General features: G+C 38.0%; 1 protein-coding gene across 4 annotated transcripts in view; it reads left to right on the top strand.

Annotated features, from left to right (window-relative positions):
• The first annotated feature begins 5,830 nt into the window (after positions 1–5,830).
• The window catches only part of STK17B (serine/threonine kinase 17b), a 30,258-nt gene continuing 14,089 nt past the window's right edge, over positions 5,831–21,999 (top strand). Inside the window, exons 1-2 of one of the 4 annotated variants that reach the window (XM_061440737.1) lie at positions 5,831–6,090; positions 16,239–16,400. In XM_061440737.1, coding sequence (XP_061296721.1) covers positions 16,279–16,400 — 122 coding nt within the window. In that variant the 5' untranslated portion in view covers positions 5,831–6,090; positions 16,239–16,278. Of the gene's footprint in view, positions 6,091–13,701; positions 13,939–16,235; positions 16,401–21,999 lie in introns of those variants that run through there. The other 3 variants (XM_061440747.1, XM_061440768.1, XM_061440758.1) reach the window with 3 other exon arrangements.

Raw genomic sequence — 21,999 nt, 5'->3', positions numbered from 1 at the left:
GATGACTCTACACATGGACATCACCAGATGATCAGTAGCAAAATCAGATTAATTATTCTTTGCAGCCAAAGATGTAGAAGCTCTATACAGTCAGCAAAAACAAGACTCTGGCTCAGATCATCAGCTCCTTATTGAAAAATCAGGTTTAAATTGAAGAAAGTATGGAAAACCACTAGGTCATTCAGGTATCACCTAAATCAAATCCCTTATGATTATACAGTGGAGAAGATGAATAGATTCAAGGGATTAGTTCTGGTAGGCAGTGTTTCTGAAGAACTATGGATGGAGGTTTGTAAATTGTACAGGAGTCAGTGACCATCTCTAAAAAAAAGAAATGCAAGAAGGCAAAGTAGTTGTCTGAGGAGGCTTTATAAATAGCTGAGGAAAGATGAGAAGTGAAAGTCAAGGGAGAAAGGAAAAGATATACCCAACTGAAAGCAGAATTCTAGAGAATATCAGGGTGAGATAAGAAGGCCTTCTTAAATGAACAATGCAAAGACATAGAGAAAAATAATAGAATGGGAAACACTAGAGATCTCTTCAAGAAAATTGGAGATATCAAGGGAATATTTAATGCAAGGATAGGCACAAAAAATAACAGAAACAGTAAGGACCTAACAGAAGCAGAGGAGAGTAAGAAGAGGTGACAAGAATACACAGAAGAACTGTACAGAAAAGGTCTTCATGACCCTGATAACCACGATGGTGTGGTCACTCACCAAGAGCCGGATATCCTGGAAGGTGAAGTCGAGTAGGAAACATTACTGGGAACCAAGCTAGTGGAGGTGATGGAATTCCCCCTGAGCTATTTCAAATCCTAAAAGATGATGCTGTTAAAGAGCTGCACAAAATATGGCAGCACATTCTGAAAACTCAGCAGTGGCCACAGGAAAGGTGTTTTCATTCCAATCTCAAAGAAGGGCAATGCCAAAGAATGTTCAAAGTACCATACAGTTGCACTCATTTCACATGCTAGTAAGGTTATGCTCAAAATCCTTCAAGCTAGGCTTCAGTAGTATGTGAACTGAGAACTTCCAAACACATAATCCAGGTTTAGAAAAGGCAGAGGAACTAGAGATCAAATAGTCAACATTTGTTGGATCATAGAGAAAGCAACGGAATTCCAGGTAAACATCTGCTTCTGCTTCATTGATTATGCCAATGCCTTTGACTGTGTGGATCACAACAAACTGTAGAAAATTCTTAAAGTGATGGGAATACCAGACCACTTTACCTATCTCCTGAGAAATCTGTATGCAGGTCAAGAAGTAACAGTTAGAACCAAACATGGAACAATGGACGGGTTCAAAATTGGGAAAGGCTATATGTTGTCAACCTGTTTATTTAACTTACATGCAGAGTATATCATACTGACATGTGGTCAGCATGTGGTGACTGACCTGTGTGACTGGGGAGAGTCACTTTCCCTAGAGAGAATGTGGTGAGTGTGCTGGCATGATCAGAAAAGATCTCCATCCCTGGTCATTTCTTGGGGTTCCCTTGGAGTGACTGAGGAGCACCACTGTGTTAGTTTTCTAGGGCTGCCATAACAAATACCATAGGCTTGTTGGCTTAAACAACAGAAATAAATTTTCTCACAGTTCTTGAGGCCAGAAGTCAATGGTTTAAGTTTCTTCTGAGGCCTCTCGCCTTCTTTTACAGATGACCACTTTCTGACTGTGTCCTCCAGTGGTCGTCCTTTAGTCTGTGTAATCTGTGTCATAATCCATTTTTCAAAAGTTTTTTTTTTTTTTGTAAATTGAGGTATAATTGACATTAGTTTCAGCTGTACAACATAAGATTTGATGTTTGTGTATATTGCCAAATGATCACCACAATAAATGTAGTTAACATCTGTCACTTTACATAGTTACAAAAAAAAAAAATCTTTTTCCAGTTATGGGAACTTTTAAGATATACTCTATTGGCAACTCTTAAATGCGCAATATAGTGTAATACGGTGACTATAGTCACCACGGCGTATATTACATCCCCATCACTTGTTTATTTTATAACTATAAGCTTGTACCTTTTGACCCCTTCACCTTTTTCTCCTACTCTCCAGTCCCTGCCTCTGGCAATGATCAGTCTGTTTTCTGTATCTACAAACTTGGTGTGAGTATGTGTGTGTGTTGTTTTGTATTTAATTCCATGTGTCAGTGAGATAATACAGTATTTGTCTTTGTCTGTCTGACTTATTTCTATTAGAATAATGCCCTCGATGTCCATTTATATTGGATAAATGGCAAGATTTCATCATTTTTATGGCTGAATCATATTCCATTGTGTGTGTGTGTATAATATTTTTTTCTTTATCCAGTCATCTATTGATGGACATTTAGGTTGTTTCTCTATTTTCTCTATTTTGACTACTGTAAATAATACTGCAATGAACATGGACTGCATATACCTTTTCCACTTACTGTTTTCATTTTCTTCAGATAAATACCAGGAAGTGACATTTCTGGATCACAAGGCAGTTCTGTTTTTAATTTTCAAGGGAACCCCCATAGTTCCATCACCAATTTACATTCCCATATACAGGGTACAAGTGTTCCTTTTTCTCCCCATTCTTACCAACATTTTTTTTTTTATAATAAGTATTCTGAGAAGTGTGAGGTGATATTGCATTATGGTTTTTATTTGTATTTACCTGATGATCAGTGACGTTGAGTATGTTTTTCAAGTACATGTTGGCCGTCTGTATGTCTTCTTTGGAAAAGTGTATATTCAGATTGCCCATTTTTAAATCAGATTGGGGTTTTTTTTGCTATTGAGTTCTATGAGTTCTTTATGTGTTTTGGATATTAACCCCTTATCAGATACATGATTTGAAAACATTTTTCCCATTCAGTAGGCTGCCTTTTCATTTTTGCTGAGGTGTAATCTTCTCATCTTGGATTCTGGCCCACCTGTATGCTCTAGCCTACATGCTCAGTCACTTAGTTGTGTTCAACTCTGTCACCCAATGGACTATAAAGGCCCTATCTCCAGTGTCACATTCTGAGGTACTGGGGGCTAGGACCTCAACGCATCAATTTGGTGGAAACACATTCAGCCTATAACAATCACCATCTCTGGTCAGTGTGTGGTGTTCAAGGATCAGTTTATGGAACTGTGTGGTCAGCGGCAGTGACCACAGAATGACCAGGAGGTCACATGGGGATTTCCCACTCAAGGAATGAAGGCAAGGACATGCACCTTTGACATGACTATGAATGACTTTAGTAAATAAGGTAGGATGAAAGGGTGTTTTGACTCCTGAGTTTTACTGCAGAATCACAGATGGTACAGCCTGTTCCTCAATACCAGGAATTTCTTGTTACTTGTACCACAGAGCCTGAGACCAAGTAAGCATAGCTGAATGCTCTTGATATAAGATGATTCAGCAGGTAAAGAATCTGACTGCAATGCAGGAGACATAGGAGACATGGGTTCAATCCCTGAGTTGGAAAGATCGCCTGGAGAAGAAAATGACAACCGTCTTCAGTATTCTTGCTTGGAGAATCCCATGGACAGAGAAACCTGGTGGGCTACAGTCCACAGGGTTGCAAAGACTCAGACACGACTGAGCAACTAAGCACACAAGTGCTAGCCGGCAAATCTGACCCCAGGAGCAAGGATTAACAATCTATTGAGGGACATAAGAGAAACACAAGGAACAAGTATAAGTCCTGCACCTAGGAACAGAGGGCAAAGAGATGATCAGGCTGGGAGTAGAAAGCAGAAATCAGTAAAGATTTGTGATTTCTGGAGGGTGTAACTTCTTCAAGTTGGAAATTTATGAATAAGTGCTGATGAGGAAGATGGTGAAAAGCTGGAGCCTAGGCAGAGGTAGGAAAAAACAAGACATGAAAAGACTTACCAGCCTAGCAGGGATTGGTTAGAGCAGAGGGCTTGTGATCACAAGCAAGTTTGGTTTAAAGCAGTGATGGGAGAGGGAAAGGTCTGCAGTGTAAAGGGATGTGGTTAGATGGGATTTAGTGACAGAAGGGAAGATAGACTGTGAGGAGACTGCTAAGAGCTGGCTATTGATCAAATGTTGACACTGAGGAGGTCCAGAATTAAACACACACACCCACACACACACACCCCCCCACACACACACACACAAGCATAGACAAAACAGAAATCACCACCATACTGCAGGCATGAGATTTCTGTAGGTTACTGGCCCAGTGCTAAACCTTCTAGGAACTGCCCCGTGTTCCTAAAAGAAAAGATGGAAACAACAGTCTCACTGCTTTTTTATTCTTAGATAACGATAGCTGAAAAATCCATTTCAGCATGCAGCTTTATTTTTTGTCCATCTTAACTTTAGGCTTGTCAGTCCAATTGTTAGCAACAAGAAAGTAGATAGATGAAGGCAATATTCTCCAAGTGACAAGGTTTAGGGAATAGACACATTAAACTGGGATGAGTCAGTTAAGTAACAAGAAGACTTTTGTGAGTCATTTTATGTACTTATCTTGGGAAAAAATACAATATGGAAGAGGAAATGGATGGCTTGATGGGAATTTGCTTGGAGAAGTCTGTTAAAACACGATTCCCCTCCCCATATATGTTCCCAATGTTGTTGTTGTTCAGTCACTAAGTTGTGAACTCTTTACAAGCTAATGGACTGTAGCCTTCGGGGCTCCTCTATCCATGGGATTTCCCAGGCAAGAATACTGGATTGGGTTGCCATTTGCTTTTCCAGAGGATCTTTCCAGACCAGGGATCAAACCTGTCTCTTCAGCATTGACAAGCAGACTCTCTACCACTGAGCCACCAGGTTAGCCCTATTTTTCCAATAGTCTTATACAATTATTAAAATAGCCTTCAACTGTGTCTTCCACGAGACTTGCAAATTTTTCTTTCTCTTGAATATATAACATACCCTGAGTAGCTTGCTGAGGGGCTTTCATCTTCTCACTTAGCACCCTAAATGCATAAAGAGTCATTCATCTTATTTGGACTCTCCTTACACTGACTTCCGGAGAAGGCAATGGCACCCCACTCCAGTACTCTTGCCTGGAAAAATCCCATGGACAGAGGAGCCTGGTAGGCTGCGGTCCAAGAGGTCGCTAAGAGTCGGACAGGACTGAGCTACTTCACTTTCAGTTTTCATGTTCATGCACTGGAGAAGGAAATGGCAACCCACTCCAGTGCTCTTGCCTGGAGACTCCCAGGGCCGGGGGAGCCTGGTGGGCTGCCGTCTATGGGGTCGCTAAGAGTCGGACACGACTGAAGTGACTTAGCAGCAGCAGCAGCTACACTGACTTCAGCCACGCCTCAGAAGACCTCAATTCGCTGGAGCGGACTTGAGAGGTGGAGCCCAAGTTCCATAAATCCCCAAGCGATGTTGATGCTTGCCAAGTTACAGCAAACTGGAGTCTCCACTGGCCGAGTGTGTTCAGGTGATAAGGAAGATGACTGGGAACAGTCTGAAAACAGGCACAGAAGTTTGGGAATGAGTCCGAAGCAGCGACTAATTTTGCTTCTTCCCGGTCCCTAGTCTGCAGATACTCAGTCCTAGTGGCTTGACCACTCTGAAGGCCGGGATGCACTCGGTTGGAGTTACAGCCGTTGCGCGGTCAAGCTACTGCCCACCTCACTCTTCTCTCGCCGTCATTGCTGGAGCGCCCCACCTGCTGTGCAGCTCCGCCTAGCCTCCTACGGCCGGCGCCTGCCGCACCCCCTCACCGCTGAGCCCTGCCCCGCAGCACGCGCTGTAGGCCGGCGCTCCGCCCCTCCCGTCACGTGACAGCCCAGCCCTCCGCGCGCGCTCGGATTGGTTCTCGGGACCCAGGGGGTGGGTTCTAGCCTACAGCCCTGCCCCGCAACGGGGCTGCAGTTTTCAAACCTCAACTGTACGCTCCCGTCACCGTCTTCGCCGCCGTAGTCGGGAGCCACCTCACTGGGGAGGTCAGGTCACAACTGTTGGCCGTTGTCCGGAAGGGTAAAAGTGGGTCCTGCCACGCTCGGAGCTGCGCGGCACCTCAAAGGGCTAGAGCTGGAGAACGTGTCCTGTCGTGGCCACCTGTGTGGGGCGGGATTGGAGCCCCCTTGGAGGGGGCAGCCCCGGGAGAACCTGCTGCGGCCCGAGCGGTCAGTGTCTTCCGCCTCGCGCGTCCTCAGTCCTGCTGGGTTTGGCGGGTAGGCTCGGGGCTGCGACTCCAAACCCCTAAAGCAGCCCCCTTTACGGGTGGAACGGAGACCCAGAAGGTGGGAGGGGTCCCGAGGAGGGATGCCGGCAGTGTGGGCGGATCCGGGGTCGGCTCAGACCTCCGGCCTGGGGAAGATGGGCTCAGACACCGTCGTCCCCGGGTGGCCCGACTGCTCCGGACCCCTTGCCGCATTCCGGCTGGAGTCCTGCTTCTCTGGTTCCTTTGGGTGCGGCGCTCGGGGTGGCGGCTGGACCTCCCCGTACCTTTCTCAGCCGGGTCCGTGTGTGTGTGCGTGTGTGTTTGTGTGTGTGTGGCCCGGTCACTCCCCGGGTCGCATTCCGCGGGACACCCTTCGCCACCGGCTCGTTCGCGTCCTTTCCACGTCGCGTCGTCGTGGTCCCTTCAGGTCCCACCCAAGTTCACAGCTGGGGTGTGGGGCCCAGAACGTGTTCACATCTGGACTCATGGACCCGTCCTGCTCACAGCTGCCTTTCGTCGGAAGAAAGTTTGTGCTCATCTTCTGGGACATTTTCAGTTACTACTTATGAACAGATTTTTTTAAAGTCAGTGAATAGAGAAGTCGAGTTGCAGTTGTTTCCGTGATTTCCTGCGATCTGGTTTTATTTTGACGCCGTGTAATACAACAGCGTGACGGCTACGGTTTTGACATTTACTCAACTCTATTTTATGTAGGGAAAACGCTTCATTTGAATTCCCTTAGAGACGAAGCTGAAAGAGACTGTGGGCGGCTAGTAGCTGATGTTAGTTCTTCCTCTGGCTGTGATGGGACAGAGGCCCTCCAACATCAATCTGCAAATGGAAATTAAGGAAAAGAAAACATTTTAAAGCCACATACTGATAAGATTTCAATTATATTAGGTCTGTGTGTCACATTCGCTGATTGTTTTGCCAGCGTGTAATGTTTACATCTCTGGACTGATGATATGCAGTGATGTGTGATACATTGATTGCCCCTTTAGGTTCTCAAGAGTTTGAGAATGTGTGCCTTGAGACACACATGGTCTACTGAGATGTCTGGGCAAGTGGCAGCATATATAACCTGGCATTTTAGCCTGGGCACACAATCTTATTAAAAGATGATAAACCTACTTTGTCATTGATTCACCACTGGTTTTATAGTAAATTGTCCAGAAGTAGTTTTCAGCAACTTCCAAAGTGTTTGTTTTACAAATATTAAACCACATGCCCATAAAATGCTGTGTGTTTGAAAAAGTTGGTCCACAGAAGCAGTGTCCTAGTTTAAAACTCCTCTTCTTTCCCCTTCATCCTCCTCTGAGCAGATGTTCAATTTTTAATTTTTTTTCTGTTTTAATAGCTGAAGTTATTAATAGCTGCTTTATTCTTGAGGTACCTATCATACATTTTACATCACTTTTCTAAAATATGGGCTTGAAATTAAGATGAGCTATATATACGTGGCAATATATTCAAGTTTTAAAAGTAAAAATTGTGTTATCAAAGTCCTTTCATTTTTGTGTGTGGACAGAATAGTTGTAGATTCTCTTGAGCTCATTGAAAACTGAATTACCGGTTGGCTAAGATACAATCTGGCTTCCCTCATAGCTCAGTTGGTAAAGAATCCACCTGCAATGCAGGAGACTCTGGTTCGATTCCTGGGTAGGGAAGATCCCCTGGAAAAGGGATAGTCTACTCACTCCAGTATTCTTAGGCTTCCCTCCTGGCTCAGCTGGTAAAGAATCTGTCCACAGTGCGGGAGACTTGGGTTCAATTCCTCAGTTGGGAAGATCCCCTGGAGAAGGGAAAGGCAACCACTCCAGGATCCTGGCCTGGAGAATTCCATGGACTGTGTATTCCATGGGGAGACAAAGAGTCAGATGCAACTGAGCAACTTTCACTTAAGATAGAATCAGTTTTCAGGAAAGTTGAGGCTTGACTAATTGATCACTGTGTCAGAATATTAATAGCAAACCTGAAGAAGATACAGGCATTTGATGGCATGTTTCCAGTCAAACAATTCTATCTTTAAACTTGCACTGAGAGTTTTTTTTACTAGTGTTAAGTAAACATTTAAATACGTTTTAAATGCTTGGTTTTTGAAGCTGTTTGATAATTATAAGAGAGAATTTCCTTATCAAAATTTCCCTGTTTTTACTTAGAGACCCAATTTTAAATGCAGGAATCAAGGACATCCATTGCTGACACTTTCACTTAATCCTAAAATTGTCTTACAATTGCATGTATACTATATTGCAGTGCGTATTGGCAGCTAAGTAGGACAGTGCTACTAGATTTATTGCTTTTAAAGGATTTTGGGTTTTGTTTTTTTTTTTTAGGAATTCTTTGTGTTCTGTGGGTATTGGTTGTGTCAAAAACATTAACAATCATTTATGTACTTACTTTCCACTTGTGAAAACTAAATGTTTTAGTTATTTTAGTTTTTTACAATTTTGATGACAAAATTCAGTGATTTTAAGTATTTTGTATTCTATGAAGGACTTTTATCAAAGGATTTCTTTGACTATTTCAGTTAACAAATGTGTGTAAGAATTAAGTTACATGTTTTTACATAAATATGTTGTGACAAATGTAATTGTCAGGGCACACTTTATGAACTTCTGATTTTATTTATTTATTTATTTATCATTTTCCCCCAAAATACATGTAACCATGAACTTCAGGACCACTCTAAACATCTAAACTAGTGAGTTTCTTTTCATTTATATGCAGCATGTGTTGTGGTGTCCTAGACCCTTTGCAACTTCTTTAAAAGAGCAAATAGTTAATATTTTTAGCATTTAAAAATTTTAATATTAACAGTGAAATGATAGTTTCATCTTTAATCCTAGGATCATATTTCATTTTGCATTGTAATACTTACTGAATAAACAGTACTTCAGAGATGCTATAAGTAAACAGTACTTTATTTTGCAACAGAAACTTAATTTTCCATCTGATGAATGAAAAGCACTGTATGTTTGTTGGCCCACTATATTTCCGTTCTCAACATCTTTTCATCCTGGTTCACAATTATAGGGTTTAACTCTCCTTCTGAAGGTGGAAGAGACAGCACCTGGCCTTACTGAAGTGACACAGAATCAGGTCTAAGGTCATTACCTGGGACTTTAGCCCTTGGATAGTGTTTACTAGACTGGTTAGACTAGAGGCAGTTAGCTGGCTTCTTGTTGTGATTTTTCAAAGGATTAAATTCTTGGATTATACTTTCTATTCAGTCTTTAAAAAAAAACAAACCGATGAACCTGTTAGTAGAATACGTAGAAGGAATGGTCTCTTCCGTGAAATTGAAAATCATCATCGTCCCTTTGCCTACACCAATGCCTTTGCTTCTAATCAATGACTAATTAGAAATGGATCCTTCTGCCACACTAGCAGAAAGTTCTTTATTTTGATGGACTCCAGACAAATAAATCTCCAGTTCCTCTGTTTCATAGGGAAAACTTGGTAGCTGTAAATGCTCATGCAGAAAGAAAAAGTTTTTTTTCCCTGTAATCTTGTGCCTTGCTTTGCTTTCCATTGCCTTTCAGAGTTCTTCATGAGGATCTTAATTTATCCTCATGATCCAGGACAAGTATCTGGATTTCCTGATTGAAATAGCTCTTAAAATATTGATGTTCTTAGCTGAAGTAGGGCTATAACAACATGTGGCTGCCTAGTCTGGAAAGATAGGTAAATGCAAAATAAATGATCTGTTGGTATTATATTGCAATACATAATATAATAATTTTATCCATGTTTCCAGACTTCATGGCTGTCCTGTTTAAAACTGAAGTTCTCTGATAGCAATTTAAAATATTTCTTATTTTATTTAGCCAAATATTGAATTAAGCAGAGATTAGCTGCATTTGAAGCCCCAATATTATAATTTCAAGATGGATCTCAAATTCTGCTAAACCCTCAAAGACATGAGATGTACCTAAAAATTCTTCTTGCTGTATCTCTTAATTCTTAAGAAATATTAAGTTAATATTAACTTAATATTCCATATTAAGTTCAGTTCATTGGACATTTTAAAAAATTCCTACCAGGTGCCAGACACCATGCTGGGAGTTTAGGCATGAAAGCAAATGGTTGCTATCCTTTAGACACTAAATGTAATTGCAGTCTAACGTGTTACATGTTGAGGTAAAGAGGTATGTCAAGGGTCCTCCTGTTTGGAGCATAAAGGACAGGCATTAAAGACAACCTGTGAGTTTTAGGCAAAGCTTCCTGGGGGAGATGACAATCTTTGTTGAGTTAAGATTAAATAAAAAGTTAACCATTTAAGGAAAGGTAGAAAGGATGTTCAGACAGAAAATGTAACAGAGATGTGGAGGCAAAATATGACATACAAGTGTGGCAGGAAATGATACAAGCTGGCCATGAAGGGTTTTGTGTGTCTTGGTGTAAGGGCTTGAACTAGGTACCAGGGAGCTAATGCAGGGATCAAAGCAGACAATTTTATTTTTTAGATGTTTTTATTTATTGTCATATGATGTGTTAGATTTTATGAAATGTTTTTATAAGATAACTTTGAGGTGAATATTATGATGAGCATGTTTAAATAGAGCTATTTAGAGGTTTATAAGGTGGTTTTTTTTTTTTTTTTTTTTTAGTTTTACTATTGATCACATCATATTTGCTTTCTCCCTTCTAGTAAACTTAGGTCCAGATCAAGCCTAACATTTTCCCTCTTCCTCCCTTCACTGATCCCATCTGAATTCTTGTTGTAATTATTGTAATGAGAGTTAATGAAGAAAAAAATCTCTGCAAATAAACTTGAGATTCCATTATTCCTAGCAGTACTGTGTAACTGGAAGCTTTATTGTACCTTGCCTTGTTCTATTATCCTCTTACTGTTTTTAGTGCTTGATTATAATTGTGTACCTACTCACACATACACATTTTGCCTACTAAGTCCCTTGAGATTTTTTTTTTTAATGTAGCCTAATAAAGTGTTATGGGCTTCCCATGTGGCTCTAGTGGTAAAGAACCCACTTGCTAATGCAGGAGATGTAAGAAACAGGAGTTCGATTCCCGAGTCAGGAAGATTCCCTGGAGGAGGGCATGGCAGCCCTCTCCAGTATTCTTGCCTGGAGAATCCTATGGACAGTAGAGCCTGGTGGGCTACTTCTGTAGCCTGGTTGCAAAGAGTGGGACATGACTGAAACAACTTAGCACAAGGCAATGGCACCCCACTCCAGTACTCTTGCCTGGAAAATCCCATGGACGGAGGAGCCTGGTAGGCTGCAGTCCATGGGATCCCTAAGAGTCGGACACGACTGAGCGACTTCACTTTCACTTTCCACTTTCATGCATTGGAAAAGGAAATGGCAACCCACTCCAGTATTCTTGCCTGGAGAATCCCAGGGACAGGGGAGCCTGGTGGGCTGCCGTCTATGGGGTCACACAGAGTCGGACACGACTGAGGCGACATAGCAGCAGCAGCATGGAGTAAAGTTCTTTAAAGTGATACACTGGTAATTTGGGCTTCCCTGGTGGCTCAGACGATAAAGAATCTGCCTGCAATGCCGGAGACACCAGTTCAATCCATGGGTTGGAAAGATCCCTTGGAGAAGGCAGTGGCAACCCACTCCAGTACTCTTGCCTGGAAAATCCCATGGACAGAGGAGCCTGGTAGGCTGCAGTCCATGGGGTCGCTAAGAGTTGGACACGACTGAGCGACTTCACTTTCACTTTTCACTTTCATGCATTGGAGAAGGAAATGGCAACCCACTCCAGTGTTCTTGCCTAGAGAATCCCAGGGATGGGGGAGCCTAGTGGGCTGCCGTCTATGGGGTTGCACAGAGTTGGACACGACTGAAGTGACTTAGTAGCAGCAGCAGAGTAACTAGCACAGATTATTGGTAATTTAGAATCGGTTATAGGTCTGTGAATTATGGTAGAATGCAAGAAAAGGTCGATGATTGCTTGTTGGAGTTAAAGAGAATTTGGTGAGAAATTTAGGAAGATGCAAGACAGAAAATTAACTGATAACCTTCATGTACTCAAGAATTAAATCTTATGTATAGGATAGCATGGTGTTTGTGGAGGGATTGGTGGACAAATGTGACATTCTTGCTCTGTTATATACAAAATTGGCCAAAGGATAGGAAATAGAAAAATATCTAGGCTGTGGCAGCTGGTGCAAGTGCTGTAAATAGAATGAAGATATGACTTATGGCATGCTGTATGGATCCCTAAAGCAGTTTGTAATATAGGTGTATTAGCAGTCTGTAAGTAAGTTTAAAGTCTAACCTTCAGAAATGTGTCTTTCCTTTTTTCGGGGACATAGCTTGTGTTTCCAGCATGTTCAGAGCCAGAGTGAAATGTAACACAATTCAAAAAAATGATTTTTATACCAGCATGTGTTTTAAAAACTGCTGATTGTCCAGTGCTGCTTTCAGCTGCATTTATAGCCATACAAATATACAAATATCTATAGGCCATTCATCCATTGTGATGACCAACAGTACATGTGAGGGGAAAAAATTTGTTAGGGTAAAAGACTAAGCATACTCCAATGTCTAGTATTAGTTAATGCTGTTAAGTAGCTTGATTATTAGGCCATGTTTATATTACCACGATTTATTCCAGTCCTAAAAAAAACTAGCTTTTATTTTCCTTCTAATAACTAAGTAGGTACTATAAAACTTAATACCTGTTAGTATAGTATTTAAATATCACACTTTGGATTTTTTTTTTTAGAGGGATCCTGAAGTGAATTTGAATTTTCACAAGTAATATAATAGTAAAGGCATATATCTAAGATAAGGTTACAAATTATTATTTATTATATAGAACTTTGACATTAATTCAGAATTTATAAAATTGTTTTTCCTGGGTGGTATTAAACAGGGTATTGATTCTTGCTTAGTATTTACCCTAAATGCCTGTATGGTCTTTGCATAAGAATGGACCTGTTACTTGCATAATGAACACCATCTGCTCTAAATAAATGCAGAGAAAACATTGAGGCCTTAAAAAATCTGAACAATAATGGCTCATGTACTTTCAGCCAAGTAAACCCTTAATGTGTAAAGAGATATGTTTTACTGTTGCACGTGGGTTAATTTCTGCATGTAGTCACAGCCATCTTTTTTAGCCAAAGGCATTTGTTAGTTTTTTGTCTATACTAGCTTGATATAGATAACTTAAACAAAGGAGAGTATAAATACTGCCATAATTTCACAATCCAAGGATAACCACTGTTAATATATTGTCATAGTTTCCTGTATTTTCATCTATTTGCTTTTATATTATTTAAAACATATTTGAAAATTATATATAGCAAACATATATACTTATAACGAAATTAACATACTATATATAAAGTTTTGTCTTCCTTTTTTCATTATATGAGTTAAAATATTTGAAAGCACAATTTTTATTAGGTATGTAATATCCTGTTATTTAGGTATATTTAACCATTTCCTTATTGTTAAACTTTCGGATGCATTCACTCTGAAAGCTTTTTGGTTTTTTTCCACTATTATAAATCATGCTTAATTAAGCATGTCTTTGACAACATCTAAGATTCATATTGATTCTTTTGAAACTTGAGAACAGAAAATAATTATAAAATATATCTCTGTTTTACTAGATTCTTATGAATAGATTGCTTTTTAGCTGATGCATTATAGCATAAGATAAACATCATAGATTCTAGAATCTAGATGAGGTGAACATCTTAGAATCAAGAGCCTATACTCTGTCTCCATGGGTAAATTTGCTGTGTTCTTGTGCTTATGATTCCTAAGGCCTGATATGGAACAGTGTTGGGAATGTAGGCCAATTTGTATCTTTGATACAGGTATATCCCCTCTTTCTGTATATATGCTAATAACATAAATATTATCATAAGCATACAAATCTATAGACTTTTAAATTTAGGGAAAAAATTTTAAAGCCCAAGAATGACCTGAAGAAAAAAACACTAAGCATAGAAATTGGTAACCATATTGATTTTTCAGAGAGGAATATGTGAACAGTGAAACTGAGTGCCATCAGAACTAAAGTATATAAATAGTTCATCAAAACAATAAAAAAGACAGATTTTAAGAACTAGTTTAATCTAACTTGGGGTGAGAGTTTTGTACATGGAAATAGGGTACAGCTGTTCAACAGTGGCAGGGACTGTCACTGGAGAAGATCTTTCAGAGAGTACTAACAGGATTTGTTTATTGAACTCCATGATGTGCTTTCACGACTAGCACTGTACCAGTATCATTCTTCATGAGTTTGTATTTTAATTTTTATTATTTAGAGCACTGCAAGATAGATTCTATGATTCATCCATACTTTAGGGGCAGCAGAATTGCAGCTTTCCTCGCTAGTAATCAGGAGAAATGCAAAGTAAATCACAAAACTGTCTGAATGGGGCATATGTTGGCAAGGAAATGATAAGTTCTCCTACCCAGGGCTAGCGGGGTGAAAAGAAGGGACCAACTCTGTCTGTGATTAATCATTTATTTTTAATTTAAACAAAATAATAAGATTGAAACCCCCAAGTGTTTGTTATATTTGTATCCCTTCCGACACATTTGAAATACTACTTTCTTTTTAAAAGTAGCTGTATTACTTTGCTAGGCTGCTGTAACAAAATACTGTAGATAGGGTGACTTAAGCAACTGAAATTAATTTTCTTACAATTCTGGAGAATAGAATTTTGAGATCAAGGTGTCAGCAGGCTTGGCTTCTCTGTGGCCTTTCTCTGGCTTGTGAATGGCCTTCTCCCTGTGTCTTCATCTGGTCTTTCCCTGTGTTTCTGTATCCTAATCACATTTTTTTAATGAAGATACTTGACTTGGCGTATTGCTTTAAGGCCCACCCTAATGGCCTCATTTTAATTTAATTGCCCATTTAAAGGCCCTTTCTCCTAATACAGTCACTTTCTGAGGTACTAGGGGATTAGGACTTTAAGGTAGGAATTTTAAAGGGAGGGACATAATTCACCTCAGAACAGCAGCAAAGGTAAATGCCTCATAACTGGTATGATGGATAAATGGGATTCAGACTCAGATGTGGTTCAGTCCAAATGTTATTTTCAGAATGATACTCTGCTAATTTTGGAACACTAGAGATGTACCTCAAAACTAGTTAGGTCTTTGTTTTTCCAAAGTTTGAGAGAAAAAAATGCCGACTTAAAACCAAGGAAATACGGAAACTGAAAACACTCCCCTCTAATCACACTGTTCACTTGCTAAGTTGAATATAGGTGGCATTTGAATATAGGAAGGTATAGAACATGTCAAGTAGGAAATAAATGGAGGAAAAATGTGACAAGAAGGAAAAAACGTAGGGATTCTTGTAGGAGTGTGCTAGAAGAATAATACTGGATCTTCTATTACATAGGCATAGCAGAAGGAAGTATCTAAAAATTTGTAGTCTGTCATTATGATATGAATTCAATTAATGTGAAATAGTAGTTTTAATATTAAAACTGAATGCTTGTAAATATCATAAAAGTTCCAGATAAATATGAGCTTCAGATACAGATTAGAACTCCAGAATAGGGCTTTATGTGTAGTTGCTCACTCATCCGACAAAATTATACAGCTCTTCATACATAGCAGGCTCTGTGCTGGGTTCTGAATCTAAGACCCATGAAACAAGTCTATTTCTTTTAATGACTCAGATGTCAGTAATATAACTCACAACATGTGAATTTTCCACTATATTTGTTTGCTCATGTAAAATTAAATTTAAAATGAATAATTGTTTTTCTGTGTTAAATTATCTTGTTATGTGAAGATACAACTTTAAATAATCAAAGTTTTAAAATGAAATTGAATGATTATAGTACAATTTTAACTTTTTAAAAGAATTTGGTAGGTCTTACAGGCATTTTCAGTAGTTTTATTCTGAAATGAAATTCAGTAACTTAGTTCAGGTACCATAGGTGATACCAATTTATATGTCTGGTCTTTGTTTTTCTTCTTTTAGGGTAGAATATGCTTTTAAATCTTCTACCATCTTTTTTTTTTTTTTGGTTGCACCTTATAGCTATATTTGGAGCTGTACAATATAACGCATATCCTCTCTGAGATAACATCTTTTTTTTCCCTTAATTGCATATAAGTTATACCCTGCATCTTCTCTTTTTTTAAGCAGATAAAAATAAGTGACTGAAGAAGCCTATCTGGGAGTCATCATGTTGAGGAGAAGATTTGATTGCCGAAGTATTTCAGGCATGCTAACTACCACTCCTCAAACTCCAATTAAAGTGGAAAACTTTAATAATTTTTATACACTTACATCTAAAGAACTGGGAAGGTAAGGAAACTTTTGATGTGTGTGTGTTTAAAATCACAGGATTTGTCTATCCTTTTATAAAACTCACTTGATTATTATTTAGCAATGATTAGAAAGAAAAGTCCTCATCTCTGCTGGTACTATATAGGGATCTAGTCTTAAGTGACCTGGAAATCAAATCCATGGAGGGTTAGTGAGCATGTATAATATATCGTACCTCACTTCATAGCCCATGGTGGAAAGTCAGGGCTCTTACTGGAGTCTGTCCAAGGAAGAGGCAGCTTAGCATAGTGGACTGTCACATCCAGATTTGGGGTTAGCCATTTGCTATTTGATCTCAAATTACTGTTCCTCTCAGTACTGTAGTTTCCTCACCTGAAAAGTGGGGATGAAGGTAATCATATATATTTTATATGGTTGTTGTGAGTCTTAAACAAGTTAATATTTATAAAATAGTAGAATGCTATAAAGTCTTTTTGAATAGCTTTTCTAATTCTTAGAATATTGTGCTAGCCTAAAAAAATGTGGGGATTCTCTTCCTCTTTTCTAAACAAAATGAATTAATTCATATTTGATAGTATAATTCCATATGACAAACAATGCATGTTCTGTAAGTAAAACCTGTATTTATTTACACTGATACTGATCCGTTTTGGTTTAACGAAGGTGTAAATTCCTTCAGGCCAAGGAGTGACCTGAGATTATGAGATCTAAATTTAACACTACCATTTGAATATACATGAAAATTACAAAAGATATACCAAATAATTTGTTATGTATTCAGCATTTTGAGCTTTAAATTTAAATGCTTAACAAAGGGAGGATGGTGATCATTTTCTGTCTTTAGTTTGATTTTTATGTTAAAATAGTAAAAGCCCATGTTTGTGTTGATGGATGCACAGAAAAATAGTATGGATGATTTTTTGTCTTTGATAATCTCAATGTGAAAACAAAAATTGACTGAAACATGGCAAGTAATTCTGTTCTTGGTGGTCTTTTATGTCAAAGATGAAGGCAGGTCCTGGCTTTTTCACTTGTCAGATATTGGGAGCAGTCTTTCTTTTACAAAATAAGGGTGATAATATCTATGTCATTAGACTAAGAACTAAATATGAAAGCATATTTATTTCATAATTCCAGGCATATTTATTTATTTAATTTTGTGTGCAAAATATTTGGGCCTTTTAATGGTTTATGAAAAGATATAGTTTTTAAAACCTTTCAGGGTATTTTCAAGAAATAGTTTAGTTCTAAGTCTGTAATTATTTCTCTTTGCATTATACAGGAAAGAGTAAGAGTTAGTTGACTGTATCTCATTACTCATTAAATAGTCATAGAGTCTTTGCTTTGGAAGAACTTCAATGGTCAGTGGCCTTCTAATATAATTTTTTATGCAGTGCAGCAATTTTTCCTGTAATTTTCCTGACAAGTTTTTTTATCCAGCCTCAATTTGAACGTCTCAGGAATAGGGAACTCACTTCCTCAGAATATGTCTGTTCCATTTTGTGGGCACTTAGACACAGAATTCTGTTTTCTGCTAATCTCTACCTAATATACATAGTTCCCCTTTTGTAGCTGCATATAATACCCATGTAAAAATTCTTTAGAGATTTGAATGTAGCTAAATGTTGCCAGTTTCCTTAGATGCTCATCTTATGACCTGATTTCCAGACAGTGTTCCTTGATCCATGTATCCTCTTCTGGATCACTTTGTAGCTTTTTATCCTCAGTCTTAAAATGAAACAGTCTAGAATGGATGCAATATTGTTAATATCTTACAGTCCGGAATACAACAAAACTTTATTGAGATAGCCTGTGTGGGAGCTAGAAAGACTGATTTTTTTTTCTTTGATGGTTTTGGAGAACATAAACTTTGGGAACAATATTAATAATTTGAAATTGTTTTGTAAATAGGGTGCCATCATAAATCACAATCATAAACTTGACTCAGTTTATAACATTTTAGAGCAAAAACTCATGATAAACTCTGATGAAAACAAATTCAGATTCCTAATATTTCATCTTTTAATAACTTCATGAAAGAGACCTTTTTTCTTTTAGTTGATATGGCCTAATGAGTCACCTGGTAAATATTGATATGTCTCGTTAATAAACCTTGATAAATTGAAGTCATGACCTTTCATCTGCCATGAACTTGCTGTAAATTCTTTCAATATTTTACCAATTTTGATATTATCCCACACTTTTGCAAAGTGAAAATTAGGATCATAACCTTGTTTCTTCTGAGGCTTATACATTTTGAAACATATAAACATAATAATTCTAGCATGTGATAATTACAAAATTATCTTTATAAATCAGTTTTTAAATTAGTTTTAAGATGTTTAATGTTGTAGAATTTTTCTTTAAATTAGAATAAGATATGTAAAAGTTAGCAGTTAATTTTTGACTGTTCTCAAAAAAGTTTGCATTGTTCCTGTTTTTTAACATGTTGGGTAAGTTTTTTCCACCCCTCCCCCAACTGAATCAAGGTTTCATAGGACTTCTTGTGGTTAGAAGGGTGAGGCAGATGCAGAAATAAACGTCAGCTTCTTTTGTGGCTTACCCTCCCCCCTCCTTTCACATTTTATTGTCTGTTCTAGAATGTAGAAGAGTAACTAACCAGACCTTTTAGCTGCTGGAAAATCTAGTTAGCCTTGCCCTTTTAGGTTATACATTAAGTACTACTGTTAAGGTTTTAAAATTTCCTAAATGTTTCTGTTAAATTTCATATAGGGACATTATGTGTTAAGTATTATTTTATGAGTGTGCTTAGGCTCTCAGTCGTGTCCGACTCTGTGCAACACCATGGACTGTGTAGCCCACCAGGCTTCCCTGGCCATGGGATTCTCCAGGCAAGAACACTGGAGCGGGTTTCCATTTCCTTCTCCAGGGGATCTTCCTGACCCAGGGATGGAACCCACGTCTTACATCTCCTGCATTGGCAGGCAGATGTTTTACCACTAGTGCCACCCGGGAAGCCCTAACTATTATTTTGGATACTTCTAAATGACAATTAGCATATTAGAATGGAAAACAAATACTTGGTTTTTTCCACTAAGTCATCTGATAATTATGGTAAAAATATTTAAAGAGCCTCTGGAGAAGAGAATGGCTACCCACTCTAGTATTCTTGCCTGGAGAATTCCATGGACAAAGAAGCCTGGTGGGTTACAGTCCATGGGATCACAAAGTGTCAGACACAACTGAGCGATTGACACACATACATGAATATGTGTGTAAAATTTTGAGTCTCAAAGAAGGTTTAAAAATGTGAATGCTTTAAGTACAGTATACAGAAGAGCACAATGTATGGTACTGCACTAGGTCCATAGCTCTCGCATTCATTCAACAGATATTTCAGTTTCTATTATGTGTTAGTTAGTGAAGTGTAGATTTTATGATTAATAATTAGGACAGATAGGGTTTCTGCCCACATAGGGCTTTTACTTAGCGATGAACATTGACAAATAAGTAATTTCCAATATTGTTTGGTCATCTTTGCTCTGCATTAATGAGTACTATTCTTGTAAGCCTCATGAGAAAACCTGAAACAGTTAAGTGTTATTATTTAATTTTGCTCTTTGTTTCTGAGAGAATTCTGGCTTGTAAATATAATTATAAAATTACAGCAGAACTTAATTGTTACAGCTGGTACTATAAACTATTTCAGATGGACAGAGTTCTTGGCTAACTAGCTTCTGTTTCCTAAGTTTTACAAGGTGAATTTCTTCATAAAACTTAAAATTTCCTTTTTGTTTTAGACAGATTTTCACTTCTGAATCTAAATAAGAATTGGCAGAAGTGAATCTACTTCTTTAAAAAAAAAAAAACTATCTTAAAGGAAGGAATTGTTTTGTAGTGGTCAGAATAGAAAGCTAGGATTTCACATCCTGCAATTTAAGTCATGGCAGTCCATTTCCATATATGACCTTTCATGAGTCATTTACTCTTAGTCTGACTCAATTTATCCAGTATAAAATCTATAAACATGGACACTCTGAATATAAAACAAAGGGACTGATTGAGTTTTTTTGTGAGCTCATTGAAATGCTTTGATTTGTATTCCTTTTGCATATGGTGAGAAAATACAAATTAAACATTCTCAAATCTTAAATGAAAAGTTCTATCAAAAAAATAACTTTATGCATGCAAATTTTCTGAGTTGATATTTATTTTGATATATGTAAAAGAATCAAATTATAGCATGACCACTTTCTTAAAATTTTTTTTTTTTTGCATTAGTAGCTTTACCTTTTCATCTTGATTTCCAGTCCGTGCTTTTCATTGGCACCAATTTTGGGGAAATTGAGAATATAAAGAGTAGGGATCTTTGTCATCCTGCCCTTGACAATAGTAAGTTAAAAATGCATAAGCAATTTATTCTGTCCCTGACTTCTACCCCAAATCCAAAGTATATTAAAAATAGGTTTTTATTTATACCTGATTTGTTGGTATTCAGTAAGTCATTCGAGCCTTAGGATAGAAGTTCTTAATTTTAGAACCCATGAACCAGGCTTAGGAACTTTATGGATAGTCTTTGAAATCTAAAAACCCTCTGGAACTTTATGTAAAAATTTCTTTTTAAAGGCATGTGTACATTTTCTGGGTAGGCAGTCAATAATTTTTATTAGTTTCTTAAAACAATCTGACTCAGAATAGCTTGAGTCTTTGGGAAACTAGATGGGAAAACTATAGGCTTAGAATACACAGGCTTCTCTTGTGGCTCAGCTGGTAAAGAATCTGCCTGCAATGTGGGAGACCTGAGTTCGATCCCTGGGTTGGGAAGATCCCCTGGAGAAGGGAAGGCTACCCACTCCAGTATTCTGGCCTAGAGTTCCATGGCCTGTGTATAGTCCACGGGGTCTCAAAGAGTTGTACACTACTGAGCGACTTTCACAGTCTTTACTTTAGAATACATAAGTTTGCCAGAGTCTTTCAAAAATTGGCTGAAATGTTGAGCACTGTTATTGGATAGAGCTAAAACATGTTTATTCCTAAAATAATAAACATGACTTTAATAATGTGTTTGTACATAGCTTTTGATAACCATGAATTTTCTTAGCTAATCATGAAGTGTCTTTGGATACTTTCCATAAAACATGTACACTTTTGATATCTGTTACAAGCTTTGTGGACTACTGAGCAATACTAATAGATACTCTGGTAAAACAACTGACAAATTGTGATAGAAAGCTTCAAAGGTTGTCAAAAGTGATGTTGAAAGGCAAAATGTTTACACTAAGAGAAGTAAATAAGATGAATACCCATTTTTGCATTTAATTTTTTTTGTTTGAAGGAAAGCTAAAATTTTTAGCAGAGGGAAATAGACCAAGATACATATCTTCTCTGGAGTCTGCCAGACAGAATAATATTTACTCTATAGGATTGTTATCATACTTAAACAAAATAATTCATATCAAGAGTATGGCATGGAGTTGGTGGGCAAATGAGATCTCTCCCTACAATGGTAATGTATCATGTTAATAATATGATGGTGAAGAATAAATATAATTATGTCTTATATTACATTTGCCATTTGTATTTTAGTCTGATGATACTATAAATTTTATAAAAGTACATGTAGTATTTGATTAGATTAAGAGAGCAAAGGTAAATT

Source organism: Bos javanicus, chromosome 2 (genome assembly GCF_032452875.1).
Source record: "Bos javanicus breed banteng chromosome 2, ARS-OSU_banteng_1.0, whole genome shotgun sequence".
NCBI lineage: Eukaryota > Metazoa > Chordata > Mammalia > Artiodactyla > Bovidae > Bos > Bos javanicus.
The sequence above is the reverse complement of the archived record's forward strand: the minus strand, read 5'-3'. Positions and strand labels throughout refer to the sequence as shown.